We start from the raw sequence: 19,558 nt of genomic DNA, 5'->3' as shown, positions 1-19,558 counted from the left end.
ACCCAGAGGCACTTTAAAAACCAACGCGGGCTCCCGCAGCGCGGGATGCCCACGTGCCAATGCGAGCCCGTCCTTGCCCAGAGGAGGCTTGGCTGGGCCACACCCCTAATATCATAGGTACGGAGTCCCGGGTCATCCTCTAGTAAGGTACTGTTGTCATACTACCCTCGCAACTTCTAGTGACACTGGACATTAATATTTGAACTATTAACCTGTTCTTGAAGGTTTTTGACCATTGCTGCTTCAGGTGGTCAGCATTGTTTGTAACACTTTCTGAGGTTGACTGCTTAATTAGTGAAATGGGGAAAAGAAAAGAGACTGAGACTGGGACGGGAGGTACCATTCGGAAAAAATATAAAAAACCTCACCAATCTTTGGCAAAGGGAACTGGGTGCGATGGAGGGACAGAGGAAGATGTTCTCGTCGTATAGAGAATATTGCTGCAGACTGAAAATTTGCTACTTACACCTGTACCTATTGCCTCCCCCCGCCCCCACCAAGGAAACCACACACACCAAAACCCCATGTCCTGTTAGCTCTACCGGATCCACTATTGCAGGATATCGAAATATTCATAACTTATTTAAGAAAGCAGTAAGGAAAGAGAAAATGACCTAATTTGGGGAAATGTGTAATAGTAATGGGCCAAGTCCCTCGCTTGCCGAAGGGGAAGCAAGCTCTACTGATAGCGCTATATCCGATGAGTTTCCACTTAGCAATCGATTTGCCCCCCTTGCTGACGATCCACTCCAGTTAAAGAGTGCATCAATACAAACTCCTGCACAAACTTAACTAACAATTTCGTTATTTCAGGGATACACCAGCATGAATAGAAAATCTATTGGATGTCTCTTGAGATGATATGCTTCCTACCAACATGTTTCAGCTCCTTTCACATCCCGATTATTTGGCCCATCATCAGGCTTACCAGGGTACAATACGAGTCAATTCCCCTTCTTTGTCCATTTCATAGGTAAGAGAAAGTCTTACCTTTCCAACAAGTCTTAAAGAGTTGTCTTGTGAAATCAGTCTGCATAAGCTAGAGCATGGCTCATTAATCAGGACCAATAGCCAGACCCGTTCCACACATAATAGATATTACTGGCCCACCTAAGAACACGTAAGTATATCAATGGGGTTTTCTTCAAATATCACTTTAATCTGTACCCAGAGCAGTGTGCCCTGATGTAGAGTCATTGAGGGATATCTGTAGAGCATACTGCTCACAACACTCACACATGCTCAAAGTGAAGACATTAATGGCCTGATCACCATTCAGGAAATAAAAGCTACAATCACCCACATGGCTTCCTGGAAGAATCCAGGGGCGGATAGCCTTCCAACAAATTTGATAAGACATACTCAACCAGATTAGCCGTAAAACTGTTGACATATAGCAAAGCATATGACCTGGGTAGATTACCAACTTCATTAAAGGAGGCACTTATGTTTCCAATTCCCAAACAGGGCAGAGAAGTTGGTGAAGCGGGGACATTTCAACTACTTTCAATGTTAAACATAGACTGTAGGATTATAATAAAAAAAATAACAATGTACCTATTGAGAATGTTGACAGACCTGGTTCATTTGGACCAGAGTGGGCTTATCCCCGGTCGCAGTATTTCATCAAATATATTTTGCACAATCAACTCTTTTTTCTGGTCTTACTTATTTGCAATCTTGGAAAAATTGGACTGGGCTGTCAGATGATCCTGGAAGTTGAGATACTGTACTGGGAACTGTTGGCCAAGGTTATAACTGGAAATTTGTATCAGACACCATGAAGGATTTGAGGCTTGGTTGCCCCCTCTCCCCACTGTTATTTGCTCTAGGGATGGAGCTCTTGGCTGCTCGTTTCAGAGCTGAGAATGCATCACTGATAGTCTGGTTCAAGTGAGCCATGCACATGCTATCCTTGTATGCAGATTATATTTTGATGTAAATTGGTGACCTGGATCTAGACCGGATCTACGTGGCCACACTGCTAGGGGAATTTGGGGCTATCTCATGTCTAATGGTTAATTGGACCAAAACATGCATATTTCCACTTAAACCACATATATTGGAGCCCCTGGGAGAACAATTAGAAGATATTTTGAAGCGGCATTCAAGTACCTGGGTATCCAAGTAATGCTTGATGAGCAGGATATTATTGAGGCAAACAATGGGAAGGTGATTGAGGTCGGAAATCTAGCATTTACTTCCGGATGAAACTACAGTGAAGTGTAATGGTGAGGAGAGTCTCCATTACCAAAATGGTGCGGGTTCTGAGGATCCTGTACTACTTTGTTAATCTTCCATAAAAACTACCATTTAGCCATTATAGGGATCTTGACTTCTTGATGGGAACATTGTTGTGGAATGAAGGTAGAAGCAGAGTGGCACTGTGCACTCTAAAGCTGCCTGCACATAAAGGGGTCTGGGAGCACCAGCATTGGAATATTATCACATTGTGGACCAATTCCAGTTATTGCCTAGGTAGCTAATACAACCGGCACAGGGGAAGGTGCTGTGGGTTTGAACTTCCAATGACCTAGTGAAGCACCTCTTAGCTCCGCTGTCCTCTGAGGCGCGAGAGCAGTCAGTGTTGGTGACGACTTTATATCAGCGGTGGGTGAAACTCCAGCTCAAATGGGGTCCAATCCCAATGTACTCCCTCGCCATGCTCCCAAATGTGATCCAGGATATTTCTATGACTAGACTGCAGAATTGGGTCTGACTGGGAAAAGAAATGGTGAGGAACTGCTCTAAGACCTGTGGTTTACGAACATATGCTAAAACAATGGAAATCTATAATGTTTAGGCAGGGCTCTTCCTAACAGAAGGCACAGTTGTGGGTGCCTTGCACAAGAAGTGGGAACCTGCGGCTATGACGGAACCAATCCAGAATTGCAGTTGCCACGCCACACTGATATTGGGCAGAGGCAGCAAGGGGCTTTCCAGTCTGACCTGGAGGGCCACCATGGTAATTTGCAAGCATAATGGTCACATGACTTGAATCGAGATTTCACTAATAAGGATTAGTTCAAGGTCTTGGCCTCCTCAAAGGAGGTATCCAGAAATGCCAGGTCAAGTCAAGTCAATAAATTTATATAGCGCGCTACATACCCAGAGGGTCTCAAGGCGCTTGAAGAAGGATGGGGAATTACTTGTCAAATATCCACGTTTTAAGTTGCTTTCTGAATGCTAGGTGGTTCTGAGTAAGGCGAAGGTGAGTGGGAAGTGAGTTCCAGGTTTTAGCTGCCAGGTAGGAGAAGGATCTACCTCCCATGGTGGTTATGTTGATGCGAGGTACAGTGGCAAGGGCTTGGTTGGAGGATCGTAGCTGGCGGGGGGGGGGGTGTAGAAGGACAGTCGTGTGTTGAGGCATTCAGGTCCGGTTTCGTAGAGTGCTTTGTGTGCGTGGGTAATCCTCTTATTGACGGGGAGCCAGTGGAGGTTTTTCAGGTGACCAGAGATGTGTTCTTTACGCGGGATGTCTAATATGAGCCTGGCTGAAGCGTTCTGGATGCGTTGGAGTTTTTTCTGGAGTTTTGCGGTGGTACCAGCATAGAGGGTGTTTCCGTAGTCCAGTCGGCTCGTTACCAGAGCGTGGGTGACTGTTTTTCTAGTTTCGGTGGGGATCCAGCGAAATGCTTTTTTGAGCATGCGAAGAATTTTGAAGCAGGATGAAGAAACGGCGTTGACTTGTCTGTTCATCGAGAGTGAGGAATCCAGGATGACGCCCAAGTTCCGTGCGTGGTCCGTCGGGATGGGTGCTTTTCCAAGGGCCTCTGGCCACCAAGAGTCGTCCCAGGCGGAGGGGGAGGTGCCTAGGATGAGGACTTCTGTTTTGTCTGAGTACAGTTTCAGACGGCTGTGCTTCATCCATTCTGCTACTTCTTTCATTCCTTCATGCAGGTTGGTTTTGGCAGTGTTAGGGTCTCTGGTGAGTGATAGGATCAGTTGAGTGTCGTCGGCGTAGGAGATGATGTTGAGGTTGTGTTGGCGTGCGATGAGCGCGAGGGGGCTCATGTATACGTTGAAGAGGGTGGGGCTGAGTGAAGATCCTTGTGGTACGCCGCAGATGACTTCGGTGGCCTCTGACTTGAATGGTGGAAGGCGGACTCTCTGGGTTCTTCCGGTGAGGAACGAGGTGATCCATTCTAGTGCTTTTCCTTGGATTCCGACGTTTCTGAGGCGTTGTAAAAGGGTGCTATGACAGACCATGTCGAAGGCAGCAGAGAGGTCGAGGAGGATGTGGGCGACTGTGTCTCCATTGTCCAGTAGAGTTCGAATGTCGTCTGTTGCTGCGATGAGGGCGGTTTCAGTGCTGTGCTTGGCTCGGAAGCCGGATTGTGAGGAGTCGAGGGATTTGTTGGTTTCGAGGAATGCGGCGAGCTGGTTGTTGACCGCTTTCTCGATGACTTTGGCCGGGAAAGGAAGGAGTGAGATAGGGCGGTAGTTTTTGAGTTCGGTGGGGTCAGCTGTGGGTTTTTTCAGGAGGGCGCTGAGTTCGGCATGTTTCCAGCTTTCCGGGAAGGTTGCGGAGTTGAGGGAGCAGTTGATGACGTCTCGGAGGTGCGGTGCTATGATGGAGTCTGCTTTGTTAAAGATGTGGTGAGGGCATGGGTCTGTGGGGGATCCTGAGTGGATGGAGTTCATCAGACGGATGGTGTCCTCAGTGGAGATTGGCTTCCAGTCATTGAGGATGTTCAGGGGGGGTGGGGGTCCTGCAGGGGGTTGGGTGGGTTGGTCTTTGGGTTGGTTGTCGAAGCTGTTGTGGATGTCTGCAATTTTGTTGTGGAAGAATGAGGCTAGGGAGTCGCAGAGGGCTTGAGAGAGGGTGATGTCGTTGGAGTTGGCTGAGGGGTTGGTAAATTCCTTGACGATGTTGAATAATTCTTTGCTGTTTTGGGCGTTGTTATCTAGTCGGTCCTTGAAAGCGGCTTTCTTGGCATTCCGGATCAGTTGGTGGTGTATGCGGGTGGCGTTTTTGAAGGCGTCTTTGGTGCTGGTGGTTGGGTCTTTTTTCCAAGCCTTCTCAAGGGAGCGACAGAGTTTCTTGGATTTCTTAAGATCATCGTTGAACCAGGAGGCCTTCTTGCTGCCTAGTTTGATTTGTCGTTTTTTCAGTGGTGCTAGGATGTCGGCGCTGTTGGATAACCATTGGGTGAGGTTGGTGGCTGCTTGGTCTGGGTTTGAGGAGTAGGCTGGGGGGTTTTGAAGAAGAGAAGAGGAGATCTGGTCGATGGTGATTTTGTTCCAGTTTCTTTGCAGAGTGGGTTGGGGGTGGTTGTTGGATGTGGGCTTGTTGTAGGTAAAGTGAACGCAGCTGTGGTCAGTCCAAAGGAGAGCTGTGGTGTGACTGAAGGAGACATGTTTGCTGGAGGTGATGATAGGGTCGAGTGTGTAACCTGCGATGTGGGTGGGGGTAGTAACAAGTTGTTTAAGTCCGAGGTTGTCCAAAAGGGTGGTGGTGTTGCGGTCGTTGTTCTTTTCAAGGTGAAAGTTGAGGTCTCCCAAAAGGATGTAATCCTCGGAGGGGAGCGCGTGTGGAGTGATGAAGTCCGTAATGTCTTCACTAAATTGTGCGCGGGGTCCTGGTGGCCTGTAAAGGAGGGTGCCTCTGAGTGTGGTCTTGGGGTCGATGTGGATCTGGTAGTGAAGGTGTTCAGAGTTGGCGAGATTGACGTCTGAGCTGGTTGAGATGCGGATGGATTTCTTATGGACGATAGCGATGCCTCCTCCTGTGTGGCCGGTACGGTCCTTGCGAATGATATTATAGCCTTCCGGGATGGCAATGGTGATGTCTGGGACTGATGAGGTGTTCATCCATGTTTCTGTTAGGAAGGCGACGTCCGGAGAGATGGTGTCTAGTAGATTCCAGAGGTCAATGGCGTGCCTGTGGACCGAGCGGGTGTTGAGCAGGATGCATTGTAGGTGGTTGGGGTTGGATATCTGTTGTGTGTGCGTAGATGAGGAGTTGTTCTTGGTGCCGTCGAACTTGCAGGAGTTGCAGGAAAAGGGACCATGGGTGTGTCCCGGAGCGGCTAGGACGCAGTTGGGGGAACGGCCGGGGTTAAGGGCTAGGAGGGTGGAGGCATCGTAGGTGATGCGAGTGGGCTGGGCATTACGGGGACCAGGGGGTCTGGCGCTGGGCGCGGTCCAGGCGCGGACGGGCGTAGACGGGCTTACCTTTGGCGCACCTTCGGCGCGGCCGCAGCGCGTGGACGCTGCGCGTAATTCCATCTGTCCATATATGGATAGTGGGGGGGGGGTGGAGTGTGGGAGGGTCAGCTGGGAGGCGGGAGCAAGGGAGGAGACACGGGGGGCAGGTAAACAGCAACAACAACAACAGCAATATGGCGGTAGGGTAGCGCGATTGCAAGCAGGGGCACCGTGGAACTTTAAATTGGCAGAAAGCAGTATACGCGCAGTTACTTAAAAAGTAGGTAAAGTTGCCACTATGTAGGAACACTAAGCCAATTAATACAGTAAATTAAACAGTTCAAAACGAACCAGGCAAATTGAATAAATAATTACAAGCCAACGATACCAGGCGCTATGCCAGGAGCGCTAAGCACTAAATTAAACAGCTCAAGAACGAATCAGGCAAATTAAATAAATAATTATAAGACAAAGATACCAGGCGCTATGCAAGGAGCGTTAAGCACTAAATTAAACAGCTCAAAAACGAATCAGGCAAATTAAATAAATAATTATAAGATAACGATACCAGGCGCTAGGCAAGGAGCGGTAAGCACAAGCGATATCAGGCGCTATGGAATTGCGCTTTCTCTGGAAGGCAGGGCTCGGCGAGGAGAGCGAGTGGGAGCGACCGCTGAGTGCGAGAGCCAGACGGTCACAGAGGTAGAGGAGGACGGGGCCTGGAGATCGTTGCTAGTGTGTGGGAGGGTCAGCTGGGAGGCGGGAGCAAGGGAGGAGACACGGGGGGCAGGTAAACAGCAACAACAACAGCAATATGGCGGTAGGGTAGCGCGATTGCAAGCAGGGGCACCGTGGAACTTTAAATTGGCAGAAAGCAGTACACGCGCAGTTACTTAAAAAGTAGGTAAAGTTGCCACTATGTAGGAACACTAAGCCAATTAATACAGTAAATTAAACAGTTCAAAACGAACCAGGCAAATTGAATAAATAATTACAAGCCAACGATACCAGGCGCTATGCCAGGAGCGCTAAGCACTAAATTAAACAGCTCAAGAACGAATCAGGCAAATTAAATAAATAATTATAAGACAAAGATACCAGGCGCTATGCAAGGAGCGTTAAGCACTAAATTAAACAGCTCAAAAACGAATCAGGCAAATTAAATAAATAATTATAAGATAACGATACCAGGGGAGAATTTTATCATGTCAGGTTGGTTCTACCTGAACATGGTGGAATACTGAATGGATGCAATAAATGGGTTGGAGAGGACGACTGGGAAATCTGCACTTTTTAGCCCATAGTGTTGTTCACTGGCGCTGTATCCATATTCCGCAGAGGGCAAGATCACCGTTCAATTCATGGATCTGGGCTTGGTTCTGGCACTTTGAGCCTTTGCTGCCAACTGAAAGTCCCCAAAGGGCTCGAGCATGCAGGGATGGGTGGCATTAATGACCCATAGGGCTGGTATAGAACTTTAAGAAGTTGCATCTAGACCGCAGGGCATTGCACGACCACGAAAATATCAGGGGCTAGGAGGAACTCCTGGCTTCCTTTTGGGAAGTGGTGTATGTTGATAACGCTCAGGGTCATTAATATTGTTGTTGCATATCCCTCCACATTCCCTCGTCACTCCACCTCCTCCCTAAAAGTAAGAGGATCCTTGTAAGCTTCAAAAAGAAAGCTGAAAAAAGAAAATCTAATGCTCTCATGCTCTTCTCTGAAGCTGAACAGATTGGTCGGTTCCCTCCCAACCAGCACCTCGATGATTGTTGTGTATGCAGACAGAATGACCTTTGACCTAATGTTTATAACCATTTTGTGATTACAGTTCATTATGGCCAAGCCTGGTATTAATTTCCACAATAGGAACATGTATGCTTCAGTGCTAAGTGGGATAGGTATCCCTTGACGTGGGTCCTGTCACATGCACACTATGCCTATGGAAGCAAGCTATAACCGACTGATGAGACCTAATGACGGCGAAATTGGTCTCGAGCTGCTTGTGTTCTGGTTCAGAGAGGACCTGGCCTGGCAGTTCGTGCTGGGCTGTTTCTATTAGAATAGGGTCAAGACTGATTTGCATATGGCTGGGTCCAAACTGAGATGGTATGGTGTTCAAAATAATGGACTGGGGTGCGGACCTAAGTAATTTTCAGTGGCTGAGATTAATTCAAGCATTCCATCTGTCACTTTTTTGTATGCTTTACCTCAAAATCAAACAACACCTTGTCCTGAAACATCTACACAGCCAAGGCAATTTTTCAACAAAACCCTAGATATAACATTTATACCATAGGGAAGTATTCTTTGTCTGTACAGGTTCCCTCATAATGAAAACTAAATTCCGGCGATCATCAAACGCCCTTTCATACTAGTCATTAAAAACTGCACTCATTTGTATGAAGTATCAAAACCAATGCCGAGAGACCCCATAGAGTGGAGGGCATTTAGCAAATGATGACTGTCAGAAATTGAGTTGTTAATTTGGGAAAGGGGAACCCTTACTCGCTTTAAAATAATCACACTTTTGGCAGGAACACAGTTCTCAGAGAGTCTCTGCTCAACCCTTGGTAGTTTTGGCATAGGCAACAGTCAGTCCCCAGAAAAATCGCCTGTTCATGTCAAGCAGTACCAACGTATGTTAGTCAAGAAAACGACACAATAAAATTCTCAAATCAATTTCGAAACTGAGAAATATATTTAAGAATCAAAAAGACACTGAGCGAATAAAACATTACAAATGAAAAGCACTCACATTGCATTATTGGGTGCTCCCAGTGGGATCAGTGAATATGAAATGAGCAGCTACTTTCCCAGTTCACATTTGTCCCTTATTTTTTTTCTCTAAATTTATTTTAATGGCCCTGGTCCCACCTGGGTCACTTAACAACAATGTGTCTTATTCGGGGCTACAGGGGGAGGTCGTAGCCCTGCCGACTGCCCAACTAGCACACACCTTGGTGGAAGAAATAGCTGGCTGCGCTGGTTTGCTACCATCTGGCTATAGCAGCTTTTTCTGCTCCCAGTGGAAAGGAGAAATCCTACGTTAATGGCAAGGAGTTAGGCAGGGAACAACACAGTGTCCTGGGGATGGCAACCTCGGGACATTGCTTTCTTTGCTTGGGGAGGGGGGTCCCACACCCACCTCCCCAAATAACGAATGCATCTGGCCCTCAGGATGGCTCAGGCACACCCCAGGGGAGTATGATTGAAAAGGGCAGGAGCCCACCCTTTAAAAAATTATAATAAAATTACTGCATAACTACTACAGTACTGAAACAATCCCATCCCCCGGTTTTTGCCTTTATGGGTAAAGATCTAGCTCTCTTCCAAATGTGGTGTAATTCAATTCAGCAGTTTTTGCTGTAGCTCTGTTCAAAATTCCTCTGGTATGGGGAAATTGCATAAGGGAAATGTGTTTTGGGACACCCCCATCTTGCCGTAGGATCCTGAAAATGTTCACAAAGGAGCTGAGGTGGATGACTTTTGGGGGTCGGAGAGGGGGGGGGGGGGGAGTATTGTGAAGAATCGTCAAACTTTGCCAAAGTGATTAGCAAACCAAAGAATCATGCCAGTTCAGGCTGGGCTTTTCCCATTGGAGCAGGGTCAGAACTGATTTGCATATGGCTGTGCAAAATAATACTGCATTGGGAGGCTTCACAAGAAATTACCAGTGGCTGAGATTAATTTAAGCATTCCATCTGTCACTTTTTGTATGTTTCTATGTTATAGAAAGGGGGCACTGTCCTTGTTTGCTTCATAGCCATTTAATATAGACGGGGCTCACTTTTAAACGGGTCCTGAGGACAGGGTATTTGGTGAAATTTGGCACTACTGCTTACAAGCCGCTCCATGTTTTACAGTGTAGACGGCAACAACCTGCCCTTTTAAGAGGGGTCCTACACCCCACCCCCTCCGCATGTGGGTGCATTGCTTGACTGCACCCTCCTGCAGGGTATGTCTGGGGGCTCCATGGCACCCCCTTCCAGAGGGGCGGCCTTAGGAGGCGTACTGACAGTGCACCACCTTTTTGTGGCGCATTATAAGTGTGCCTAAAAAGGCCAGATCTGCCTTTATGCCAGCGTCCAAATAGCGTGTGGGCGCAGAGACAAAATGATTCCCTTATTAGCATGAGGTCAAGCTCCCATGCAAACGAGGAAACACCTTCTCAAGAGAAAGCTAGTGCTAAATCTACACAAGCTCTATCTGTATTAAGGAAAGGGCTACTGTGACCTCTTCTGGCATACCATAGCTCCCTGGGGTGCACAAAGCAGACACTCTCCTGTTGAGCCAACAGGGCACTATGCATACTACGGACCCTCCTGTCTTATGTCAGCCCTGCAGTGAAAGCTCTGGTTTTAGTATGCCCAGCATCAGGCACGCCTATCTGACTCCAACCAAATGCTGCAGAAGTCGGTCAAGATGTTCTGTGGTGGCATGCAAACCACTCTCCTTACCTTATCTAGATTTCAAGGTTGTGACAGACTTGTCACTCCTACACTGGAGGTGCCATCTTTGAAAAGTGCTACGCAAACAAATGATGGACGGAATGCTGAATAAATCTTACATTCACCCCCAGTCAAGAGATCTGGGTTAAATCCATTGTTCTTTTGCTCACCATGCCACCCCAGTTTGGACCCAGCCATATGCAAATCAGTCTTGACCCTGTGCCTCGTGGGAACAGTCCAGATCGAACTGCCAAGCCAGGTCCTCCCTGGACCGGAAACCAGCATCCTGGGACTGGTTTCTGGGTATTACCCTTCATCAACCAGGCTAGCTTGAATCCAGTGGCACAGTGAGCAAGAGACCCATGTATGGGCATACCCATCCCACTTAGGGTGAAAAGTGATACGCAAACAAATGATGGACGGAATGCTGAAAAATAAAGATGTGGGTCCCAGACATGGGTCCTGTGCTCTCCATGCCACTGGAGTCCAGCTATCCTGGCTGATGAGGGCTGAAAGCCCGAAACCGGCCCTAGGATGCTTGTTTCCAGTCCAGGGAGGTCCTGGCTTGGCAGTTCGGGCTGGACTGTTCCCATTGGGCGCAGGGTCAAGACTGATTTGCATATGGCTGCGTCCAAACTGGAATCGCACGGTGAGCAAAAAAAGATGGATTAAGGCCCAGATCTATGTACTGGGGTGAAGGTATGACATTGTTCTGCATTCTGTCCATCAATTGTTCTTTTTACATTCATGAGAAGTGGACATCAGCGGCCTCTGGTCTCCAGTGTAGCGCCAATGCTTCTATCGATCTATATGGCCGTAAAAGCATTCCTGCCATCCATCAAGGGGAAGCTGGTGCAGGTCCTGAGGACTACACCACTAGAATGTGCTACTTCAGCGAGCATGACCGAGTGAGTCTTGTGCCAGGATAGGCTTACGTCTGTGGGAGTGGTTGGATCAGCAGAACATCTTTCAAGTAGCCAACAATTTAGAAGACTCTCTGAATGACCGTGCAAACAAGCTGAGCAAATGTCAGCTGACTGATCACAAGTGACATCTCCACCCCTAGGTGGCAAGTGGCATCTTCAAGAAGAGTGGCATGCTCTGGTTAGTTCTGTGTGCCACTGGCATGAACAGGAAGTGTCATCTCTACTGTACTCTGGATTTTCCCCTGTAAAGTCACTGGAAGGCACATTTTGGCTGACAGAACACGTGTCAACTGTATATTTTCCTGTGAATGCCTTGAGTTCTGAGAAAAAAAAATAGTTGGAAGGGGACACGCACAACCTGAAATAGTCTGTGTAAAGTGAAGAAGGTGTTGCGTGCTGCTGGGGCTTCACTTTCTGTGCCCAAAAGCGTTACTTGAAAACTCTGAGTGCAACTCCTTATAGGGGTTGTCCCCCTGCGCACCGCATAAAATACCTAAGAAAACTGGTATATTAAAGTTTTTTCAAAAAAATAGATTTTCAGGCAAAATGCTTTCTTTGTTAAATGTTTAATGACTGGCTGTCATTGTAGAGATTCTCCTTGTTTCAAAATTCAAAATTGCAATTGGATCAACCAGGTTCAAAGAATCTTAAATGATTCCAAAACAATTTAAACATCATTCTTAAATCAGTCCCAATGCATTTCGGGCATGACTCCTGCCCTTCGTCAGGGGCGCATTCTGTAAACAAAACAATGACAAAATGCAAGGTCTGAGTGGGAAGTATCCCGTGTAGTCTTCAAACAAACTAAGAACAAACTATTCATCAATGATCTGCATAGCCATGCATGAATTTAAATGGTGAAAAATACGGTAAGAATTAGAGTGAAATCCATGAGGTAAACTAGTAAGAGTTAGCACTGTGCGGCATGGCATGGTGTCAGGAATATGGAGAAGTGTGAGGCTTGAAGGGTGAAACGGTGCCGTAAATTGCCCGGCTTGCTTGAATCCAGTGGCAAAGTGAGCAAGGGACTCACGTCTGAGCATACCCTGCCACATGCCACAAGATTCAGATGCTCCGTCCATCACCACCCCCTTTTGTACCGCTTTTGGCCACCATAAGTGTGGCAGGGTATGCTCAGACGTGAGTCCCTTGCTCACTTTGCCACTGGATTCAAGCAAGCCGGGCTGAAGACGGCTGGAATGCCAGAAACCGGTCCTCGGAAGCTTGTTTCCGGTCCAGGGAAGACATGGCTTGGCAGTTCGGGCTGGACTGTTCCCATGAGGCACAGTGTTCCCATGAGGCACAGGGTCAGACTGATTTGCATATAGCCATGTCTGAACTGGGGTGGCAGAGTGGGCTAAAGAACGTTGATGGATTAAACCCAGATCTTTTGACTAGGTGTGAGTGTTTGATTGATTCAGATGCTCCGTCCATCACCACCCCCTTTTGTACCGCTTTTGGCCGCCATAAGTGTGGCAGGGTATGCTCAGACGTGAGTCCCTTGCTCACTTTGCCACTGGATTCAAGCAAGCCGGGCTGAAGACGGCTGGAATGCCAGAAACCGGCCCTCGGAATCTTGTGTCCGCTCCAGGGAAGACATGGCTTGGCAGTTCGGGCTGGACTGTTCCCATGAGACACAGGGTCAGACTGATTTGCATATAGCCATGTCTGAACTGGGGTGGCAGAGTGGGCTAAAGAACGGTGATGGATTACACCCAGATCTTTTGACTGGGTGTGAGTGTTTGATTGATACAGATGCTCCGTCCATCACCACCCCCTTTTGTACCACTTTCTAAAAGTGGCATTTTCAACCACACAATTTAAAAGCCACCTTCACTAAAAGATGTTATCGAATTCTGAACTCAGAGAGCCCAAACTCCAAATCTCTAGCTGCTCCCAATTGAAAGTTACACTTGTAAAATGTTACAAAGCAGCTCCAATAGTAAAAAACGAAATTGCCAGCATTTCACTATCTGGACATGTATTGTCGCAGGGATTCTGCTCCTGCACAGAACTGTGCATAGAGACTTGGAACCTCAGTGAATTAGGGTGTGCCAAAACTCACCTTAGTATCCAAAATCCCCTACCAGACTAGCAACCAGTGTCTCATTGGTTCTTACAAACCCCCAATGATTAGACAACCCAGAACATGAACTTAGAACACCTCAGGTAACGTGGAACACATGAACACTCTTTCGTTATACTAACATACAAGTCCAGAACGAGGAGTAAATGAAGACACGTGCAAGTTTGAAATATTTATTTCTATTGCCGTGTTCTCAGGCGTAGTATCTTAGCTAATACAAGCAAACATATTATAAGCAACAAGGTTATCAGCATAGTTACTATTCCATAAAAAACAAAGGGAGAAAGCATGTTAAAATACTAAAGGGAAGAAGGCTAAATTACACCTCAGTCTTACCTTGCTAGTATATTATATTAGATCTAAAGAAGGTCTCTTTTGGGTTTTAGAAGGGCGGCCCCATACCTCTGGTCTTAGTAGAAAGGGATTACATCTTCTTCTACACCAGCTCTCTGCATGCGAATATTCTTCAAGTGTGTTTGCATGCTGCGCTGTGCATTATTAAACGTGCCAAAACCAGAGTTGGCCACAGCTGCATATGTGTTATGTCTAGGACGTGCGCTGATCAGACCGAACAACAACCACTGTGTAGAAATAACCTTGAAGGCCTCGGCACTCATTGTTCAGACATAGCTTACCAAGCAAAGCTGATACTATAGGAAAACATATTATTCTTGTGTGAAGCATAATATTCTACTAGGCTCAAAGCATTAATAACAATATGTACCGTGTGCAGAAGCAGCAGAAAGGAAAAATGGCGTTTAAACTTCTAATAAGGTCATGCTAACTTAACACAGTGTGAAGGCAAAGCCGATCTCCATGACAGTATCACACACCAGTATATGTCTTACCCTTCACATATCAGAAAAAGAAAGGGAGATCTCCTTAAAAATCCAATGAGGGACAAGGAGGAAAATATTTGAAACAAACAGGTCCCTAAAGTTTAGCCACTAATGGTTCTTTTGAGCTATCAACGGATGCAAGTACTTCTGTTTATGATTGTTACCCTTCACATACACTGCACCCTGCCCAATGGTGGCACCTTTGGCCTACATTAGGGGTGCCTTACATGTAGTAAAAGGGAAGGCTTGGGTCTGGCAAGTGGGTGCACATGCCATCTCGACATGACAGTTTAAAACTGCACTCACAGACCCTGCAATGCAAGGCCCGTGACAAGCTTACAGGGCTAATCATGTGGGTGATACAACCAGTGCTGCAGGCCCACTAGTAGCATTCGATTTACAGGCCCTAGGCACACACACTGCACTTTACTAGGGACTTATCAGTAAATCAAATATGCCAATCATGAAGAACCAATCAGAATTACAATGTACAGAGGGAGCACTTGCACTTTAGCACTGATCAGCTGTGGTAAAGTGCCCAGAGTACCTAAACCAGCAAAAACGAAATCCAGCATAACAGTCAGAAGCACTGGAGGTAGAGGCAAAAAGACGAGGGAAACCACCCTAAGGATAACCGCTCTAACCAGGAAGAACTGTTCTTTTATGTATTCTAAATGTGAGGAATCTGTGGTTTAGCGGTACAATCAAAAGAACAAGTTAATGCTCTGTCTAGTGGATACTGTAACTGCAGATGCTTCACTGCCCTCTAACTCGCCTAGTCTGTGAAATGGACTCCTGAATTTCATACTAGGGTCCAAGTTAGGTTTTGGCACACTGGTACCTTCATCTTTTTCATAGTTTCTGCACCTGAAGGCACAAAAGGTGAAAGATTAAGAAACTGACTACAGTGTCTGGGGTGGAACTTAAATCAACATCATTCCGTAATTTCTGGGGTGGTACGAATGGTAAGTAACTTGTTCAATAAATAATTCAAAAAGTTGAATTCTTAAAACAGTTATTTTGTGATGAAGTAATATTCGATGTATTCATTATGTATTCATTATGAGCAGTATTGTAGAACTAATAATAAGCAGTGTTGGCATACCAGAAAGCTATTAGTGAGTAAGTATGTTGGAAATTGCCAGGTGGATTCCAATAGATAAACGTATGGTTCAATGGTTTTTGGAGGGATTGTTCGTAGTAGTTTGCTGGTCCTGGTACAGAGCTATTTGTGGCGATCATTTGCAGTGGCAGTGGAGATAGAATACCAATTGTTCTTGAATTTGGGTGAAAACGTTTAACAAAGTATATGTTTAGGTTTATCTTATCGCTGATGTTTCAGTGAAAAATGTGAGGTATTATATTTCCAAGGTGAAGGACAAACAGGGCCCTTAAACGGTGTAGAGATATTTTCATAAATTAAATAGAACAGTGATCTAATGGGATTTTGTTGAGTTTGTAATTTGGTCTTGTATTTAGTTTGCTTACTTAGAATATTTAGCTTGTATTGCAACGGTGTTGCTTTTAGTCTGGATTTAGTGTTTGGAATTTGTATTCCAGTTACTTCTGTTTTTTAAATTTTAGATCTAGCTCCTTAGTTACCCAAGAGTGATCAAAGGTTAACTTTGCTTTGAGCTGTGTTTTTTTTTCTCAGATGTAGTTGTGCCAAAAAATGTATAACGTCCTCCTCTGCTTCAAGATATCCAGTAACTAGGGTGTCTGTATTTGTCCGTAAAGTCCAACTTAACTCTTCCTATCAGGTGAATCTGTAGAGTTGCGTTTCTGATATATTTTAGGTGACAAATCAATGCGTTTACAGCTGAAAGGCCTTGGGTAATGGCCTGACCTCTATGGACGTTCAGCATTGCCTAAAATCAGAGGATGTCATGATCAGATACAAAATGCGTCTCAGTTGTAGGTGAGAGAACAAGATATTTACGACAGGTTTTGTAGTTTGAGTAGGCTGTCCAGATGACAGGATATATTTATGTGTGGTTGCCCCAGTTGATGTTAAGGTTTCCCAGATAAATGTTAGCCTTGGATAGCATTTCATTGTGGGTGATGTGCATGGAATTGCGACGAAGTGGTATCTATAAATAACATGAATGTATGTTGTGCTTAATGCTGAGGGAATAGTGGCTACATGTAATTATTTTATAGTATGGTATTTCCTGGTGGGTATGGCTTTACTGTCTGATCTATTGAAAATTAATGGTGCGGTGGGCCCTTATTTGAAGGTGCGATCTTCACAGACCATGTACGCGCTATATAAATACAATAACGTTTTTGTACCAGAGAATCTATGATTCATTAGATAAATGTGTTTATCCACAATAAATCAAGGTTTTGTGCAGTGATGAGGGAAATAATTTCAGGATGCGTGTGATCTCACATTTTGTAGCATGCAGTTTAGCAGGGAGTTTGATGTGCCTGGTGTGTGAGATGGGTTGGGGTTGCATTTAATAAAGATGAGATTGTATGTGCTGGCTCTTATTATTATACAGGTGTCTTGCTGGAGTGAGCAATGGAGGTTGGAAATGGTTCTTCTGTGTTCCCTGATGCACATAGTTGGGCTCTTATATTGAGATCTCATAATTTATCCCAACGATGAATTGAGACCCAGATACATGATACAACAGTACATTGACTTTGATTCTGAGTGTGAGAGGTGAAACCTTTCTGTTCAAGTCGGCTGGATTAAGGCAGATCCATAGTTTGAACTATGTATAGCTTGTCTAGTTTGGTTAGGGAATGTGCAAGTTAAGGGATTGTGTTCCACAACTTGGATCTCCTGCTAAGATGGAGAGGGCCAAATGTTTAACAAAAATTGAATCAGTGAAGTTAATGGTAAATCTACACATGACATAATTGAAGAATGGCCATTAGAACAGATTCCAATTAAAAAAAACACACAATTAACTTGTGTTCCATTAGATGGTCGTCATGTATTCCATGACCTGCTCAGCTTTCGGCTCTATTGAGCAGGTCGAACATCTGACGATGGAAGTGAACCGCTCTTCCAAAATTAGAAGAGTCATAGTGATGAACCTCTTGTGTACACTGTGTCAGAGCTGGGGGCCGATCTTCTATGCCTTCCAGGTAGTCTTTGGGGTCAGAGCTGACGAGTGCAGTGATTGAGAGCACACCTGAAGGACCAGTCCTGATTGTACTCCAAACAATTGTAGCAAGGAGACATGTAGCCAATGGTGAAGAAGCAGGGTGTAGTGTTGGTCTTGATATACCTGATGGTTAGAGACACCTGGGAGGAGTCCACTTGGAGTTGTGTTGTTTCTGGATAATTCAGTGTGGGGGTCTCAGCAGCCAGGAACTAAGGAGGCAGTGGGGCCAGGTTAGGTGGGGGGAATTCGACAGACGACCACGAGGGGAAATTAAATACATAATCAATTTTCTCTCTTCGTCGTGTGTTAACCCTCCATTCCCCCCCCCCCCACTCCACCCCTCGTCTCCCCACCAGTCCCACCGCTGTTACCTGCACAGGTAACAGTGAAACCTTTGCCTGGAGCTTAGACCATCGAGAAGCACAGTGAGTGGTCTGAGACAGCCATGTTGCAGCAGAAGGTTATGAGTGAGACTGTGGAATACTGTACAGCAGATAGAATCCAGAACATGTAGTGCAGCTTGTACCATCCCACAGTGCTTAATGCATTAACCCAAATCTGCTCACTGTGCTCAGGACCGGGCAAATGGCCACCTCATTTGCCATGTGAGAAGCTGTGTCAATTTCGCAATTGGAAATAGTAGTAGAAACCGGCCTCACTCAGATGTAGGGTAGCTTGTTCATTGAAGGAAGGGTTAGAGGAGAGGTCTCCTCTGTAGAAAAAGGGTATGAGAAGCACCGGTTAAGGGGTAGATTCTTATTGAGCAGAACATAGTGCCCTACAAATTAAACGGCCAGTGCTTCTTTTAATGTAGTCGGGTGTAGCCAGATGGGAATTCCAGCAGGTTAGGTCCTCTGGTGAAACTGATGGCCGGTGCTCAGTGAGATGCAATGAGCCTAGGGGCTAAGGAGTGTCAAGAAATTGTGTATGCAGCCTTGTGCAGGAATTAAAGAGGTTTCAGATATTTTTCTAGAGAAATACAGCTTTTCTCGTGGGATTGAGATGTCAAGCAGCTCATCATAGGGTGGTCATTTTTTCCCTTAGTATAACATTGCATCACAATGCACTTTCACCTTTGATTTATATTTATAACTTTTTTTTCAGGAATGCAGCATGTTCTATTCAAAAAGGTTCTGCCTCCAGTGCATTATTAAAAACAGAGACCAGTTTCCTCAGGAGATTCATAAGGATTTGGATAGAAGAAAAACGCAGACCAAAACATCAGATTCATGTAATGGAACTTCTTCAAGATCTTAAAACAAATAAAATGTGGTACCTTTAAGACTCGCCAGGGTGATACTCAGGCACATCAAGTGAACATTTTCAGTGAGTAAACGTGGCGAAATTAACATTTTCGAACCCCTAAATGCCGTAGGCCAAATGAACAACCCGTGGATGGTTTACAGGAATGTTATCCGTGCTATACCAGTGAACCAAACTCTTCAATTTCATCAAGTCGCTCGGAGCAAAAACTGCAAACCTTATGAAGGTTTGCTAGACTATCAAGATATATACCTCTGGAATATTAAACACCAAAGGCGCAAAACTCTTTTTCTTTTATAGCTGTAAGATGTTATCAATAAAACCATGTAAAAAAATTGGTGACTTGGTTAATATAACTGTATGGCTAAGCTTTTTGTGGATGTTTAGGTACCACATACATCGGATTTAGAAGTAAAGGATCTTAATATCTTTCAGATATATTGGCAGAGGAATTAGCATATTACTTGGGAATATAAATATCTAATAAACGATGTCTTATTATCTTTATGCACGTATTTTCATGTAGTTGTTTGTCTTGTGGCCTATGAATAATCTGGAAACATTTTAGATCTCATAATTTCTAGAGATATTACTTTGCTACATGATCTGCCAGTTGATATTGACTGATCGAACTGTTTAAATGAAGTTCTCTGGAGAGTATGAAGGAGTTAAAAAGTCACCTGTTCTCATGGGGACTAACAACTTCTTTCTCCTCTTTATGAGA

The 19,558-nt window shown here is 45.4% G+C and overlaps 1 protein-coding gene across 2 annotated transcripts in view; it reads left to right on the top strand.

The window, feature by feature from the left end:
* Nucleotides 1-19,558, top strand: part of CDPF1 (cysteine rich DPF motif domain containing 1) — a 191,301-nt gene that overhangs the window by 153,225 nt on the left and 18,518 nt on the right. The window contains exon 5 of one of the 2 annotated variants that reach the window (XM_086952759.1): nucleotides 18,676-19,341. The exons of the other annotated variant lie outside the window; for it this stretch is intronic. Within the exon in view, the coding sequence (XP_086808885.1) occupies nucleotides 18,676-18,828 (153 nt within the window). The 3' untranslated portion in view covers nucleotides 18,829-19,341. Of the gene's footprint in view, nucleotides 1-18,675; nucleotides 19,342-19,558 lie in introns of those variants that run through there. 2 annotated transcript variants of the gene reach the window in all.

This window comes from Lissotriton vulgaris, chromosome 1_2 (genome assembly GCF_964263255.1).
Source record: "Lissotriton vulgaris chromosome 1_2, aLisVul1.2, whole genome shotgun sequence".
In the NCBI taxonomy this organism is placed as follows: Eukaryota; Metazoa; Chordata; class Amphibia; order Caudata; family Salamandridae; genus Lissotriton; species Lissotriton vulgaris.
The sequence above is the reverse complement of the archived record's forward strand: the minus strand, read 5'-3'. Positions and strand labels throughout refer to the sequence as shown.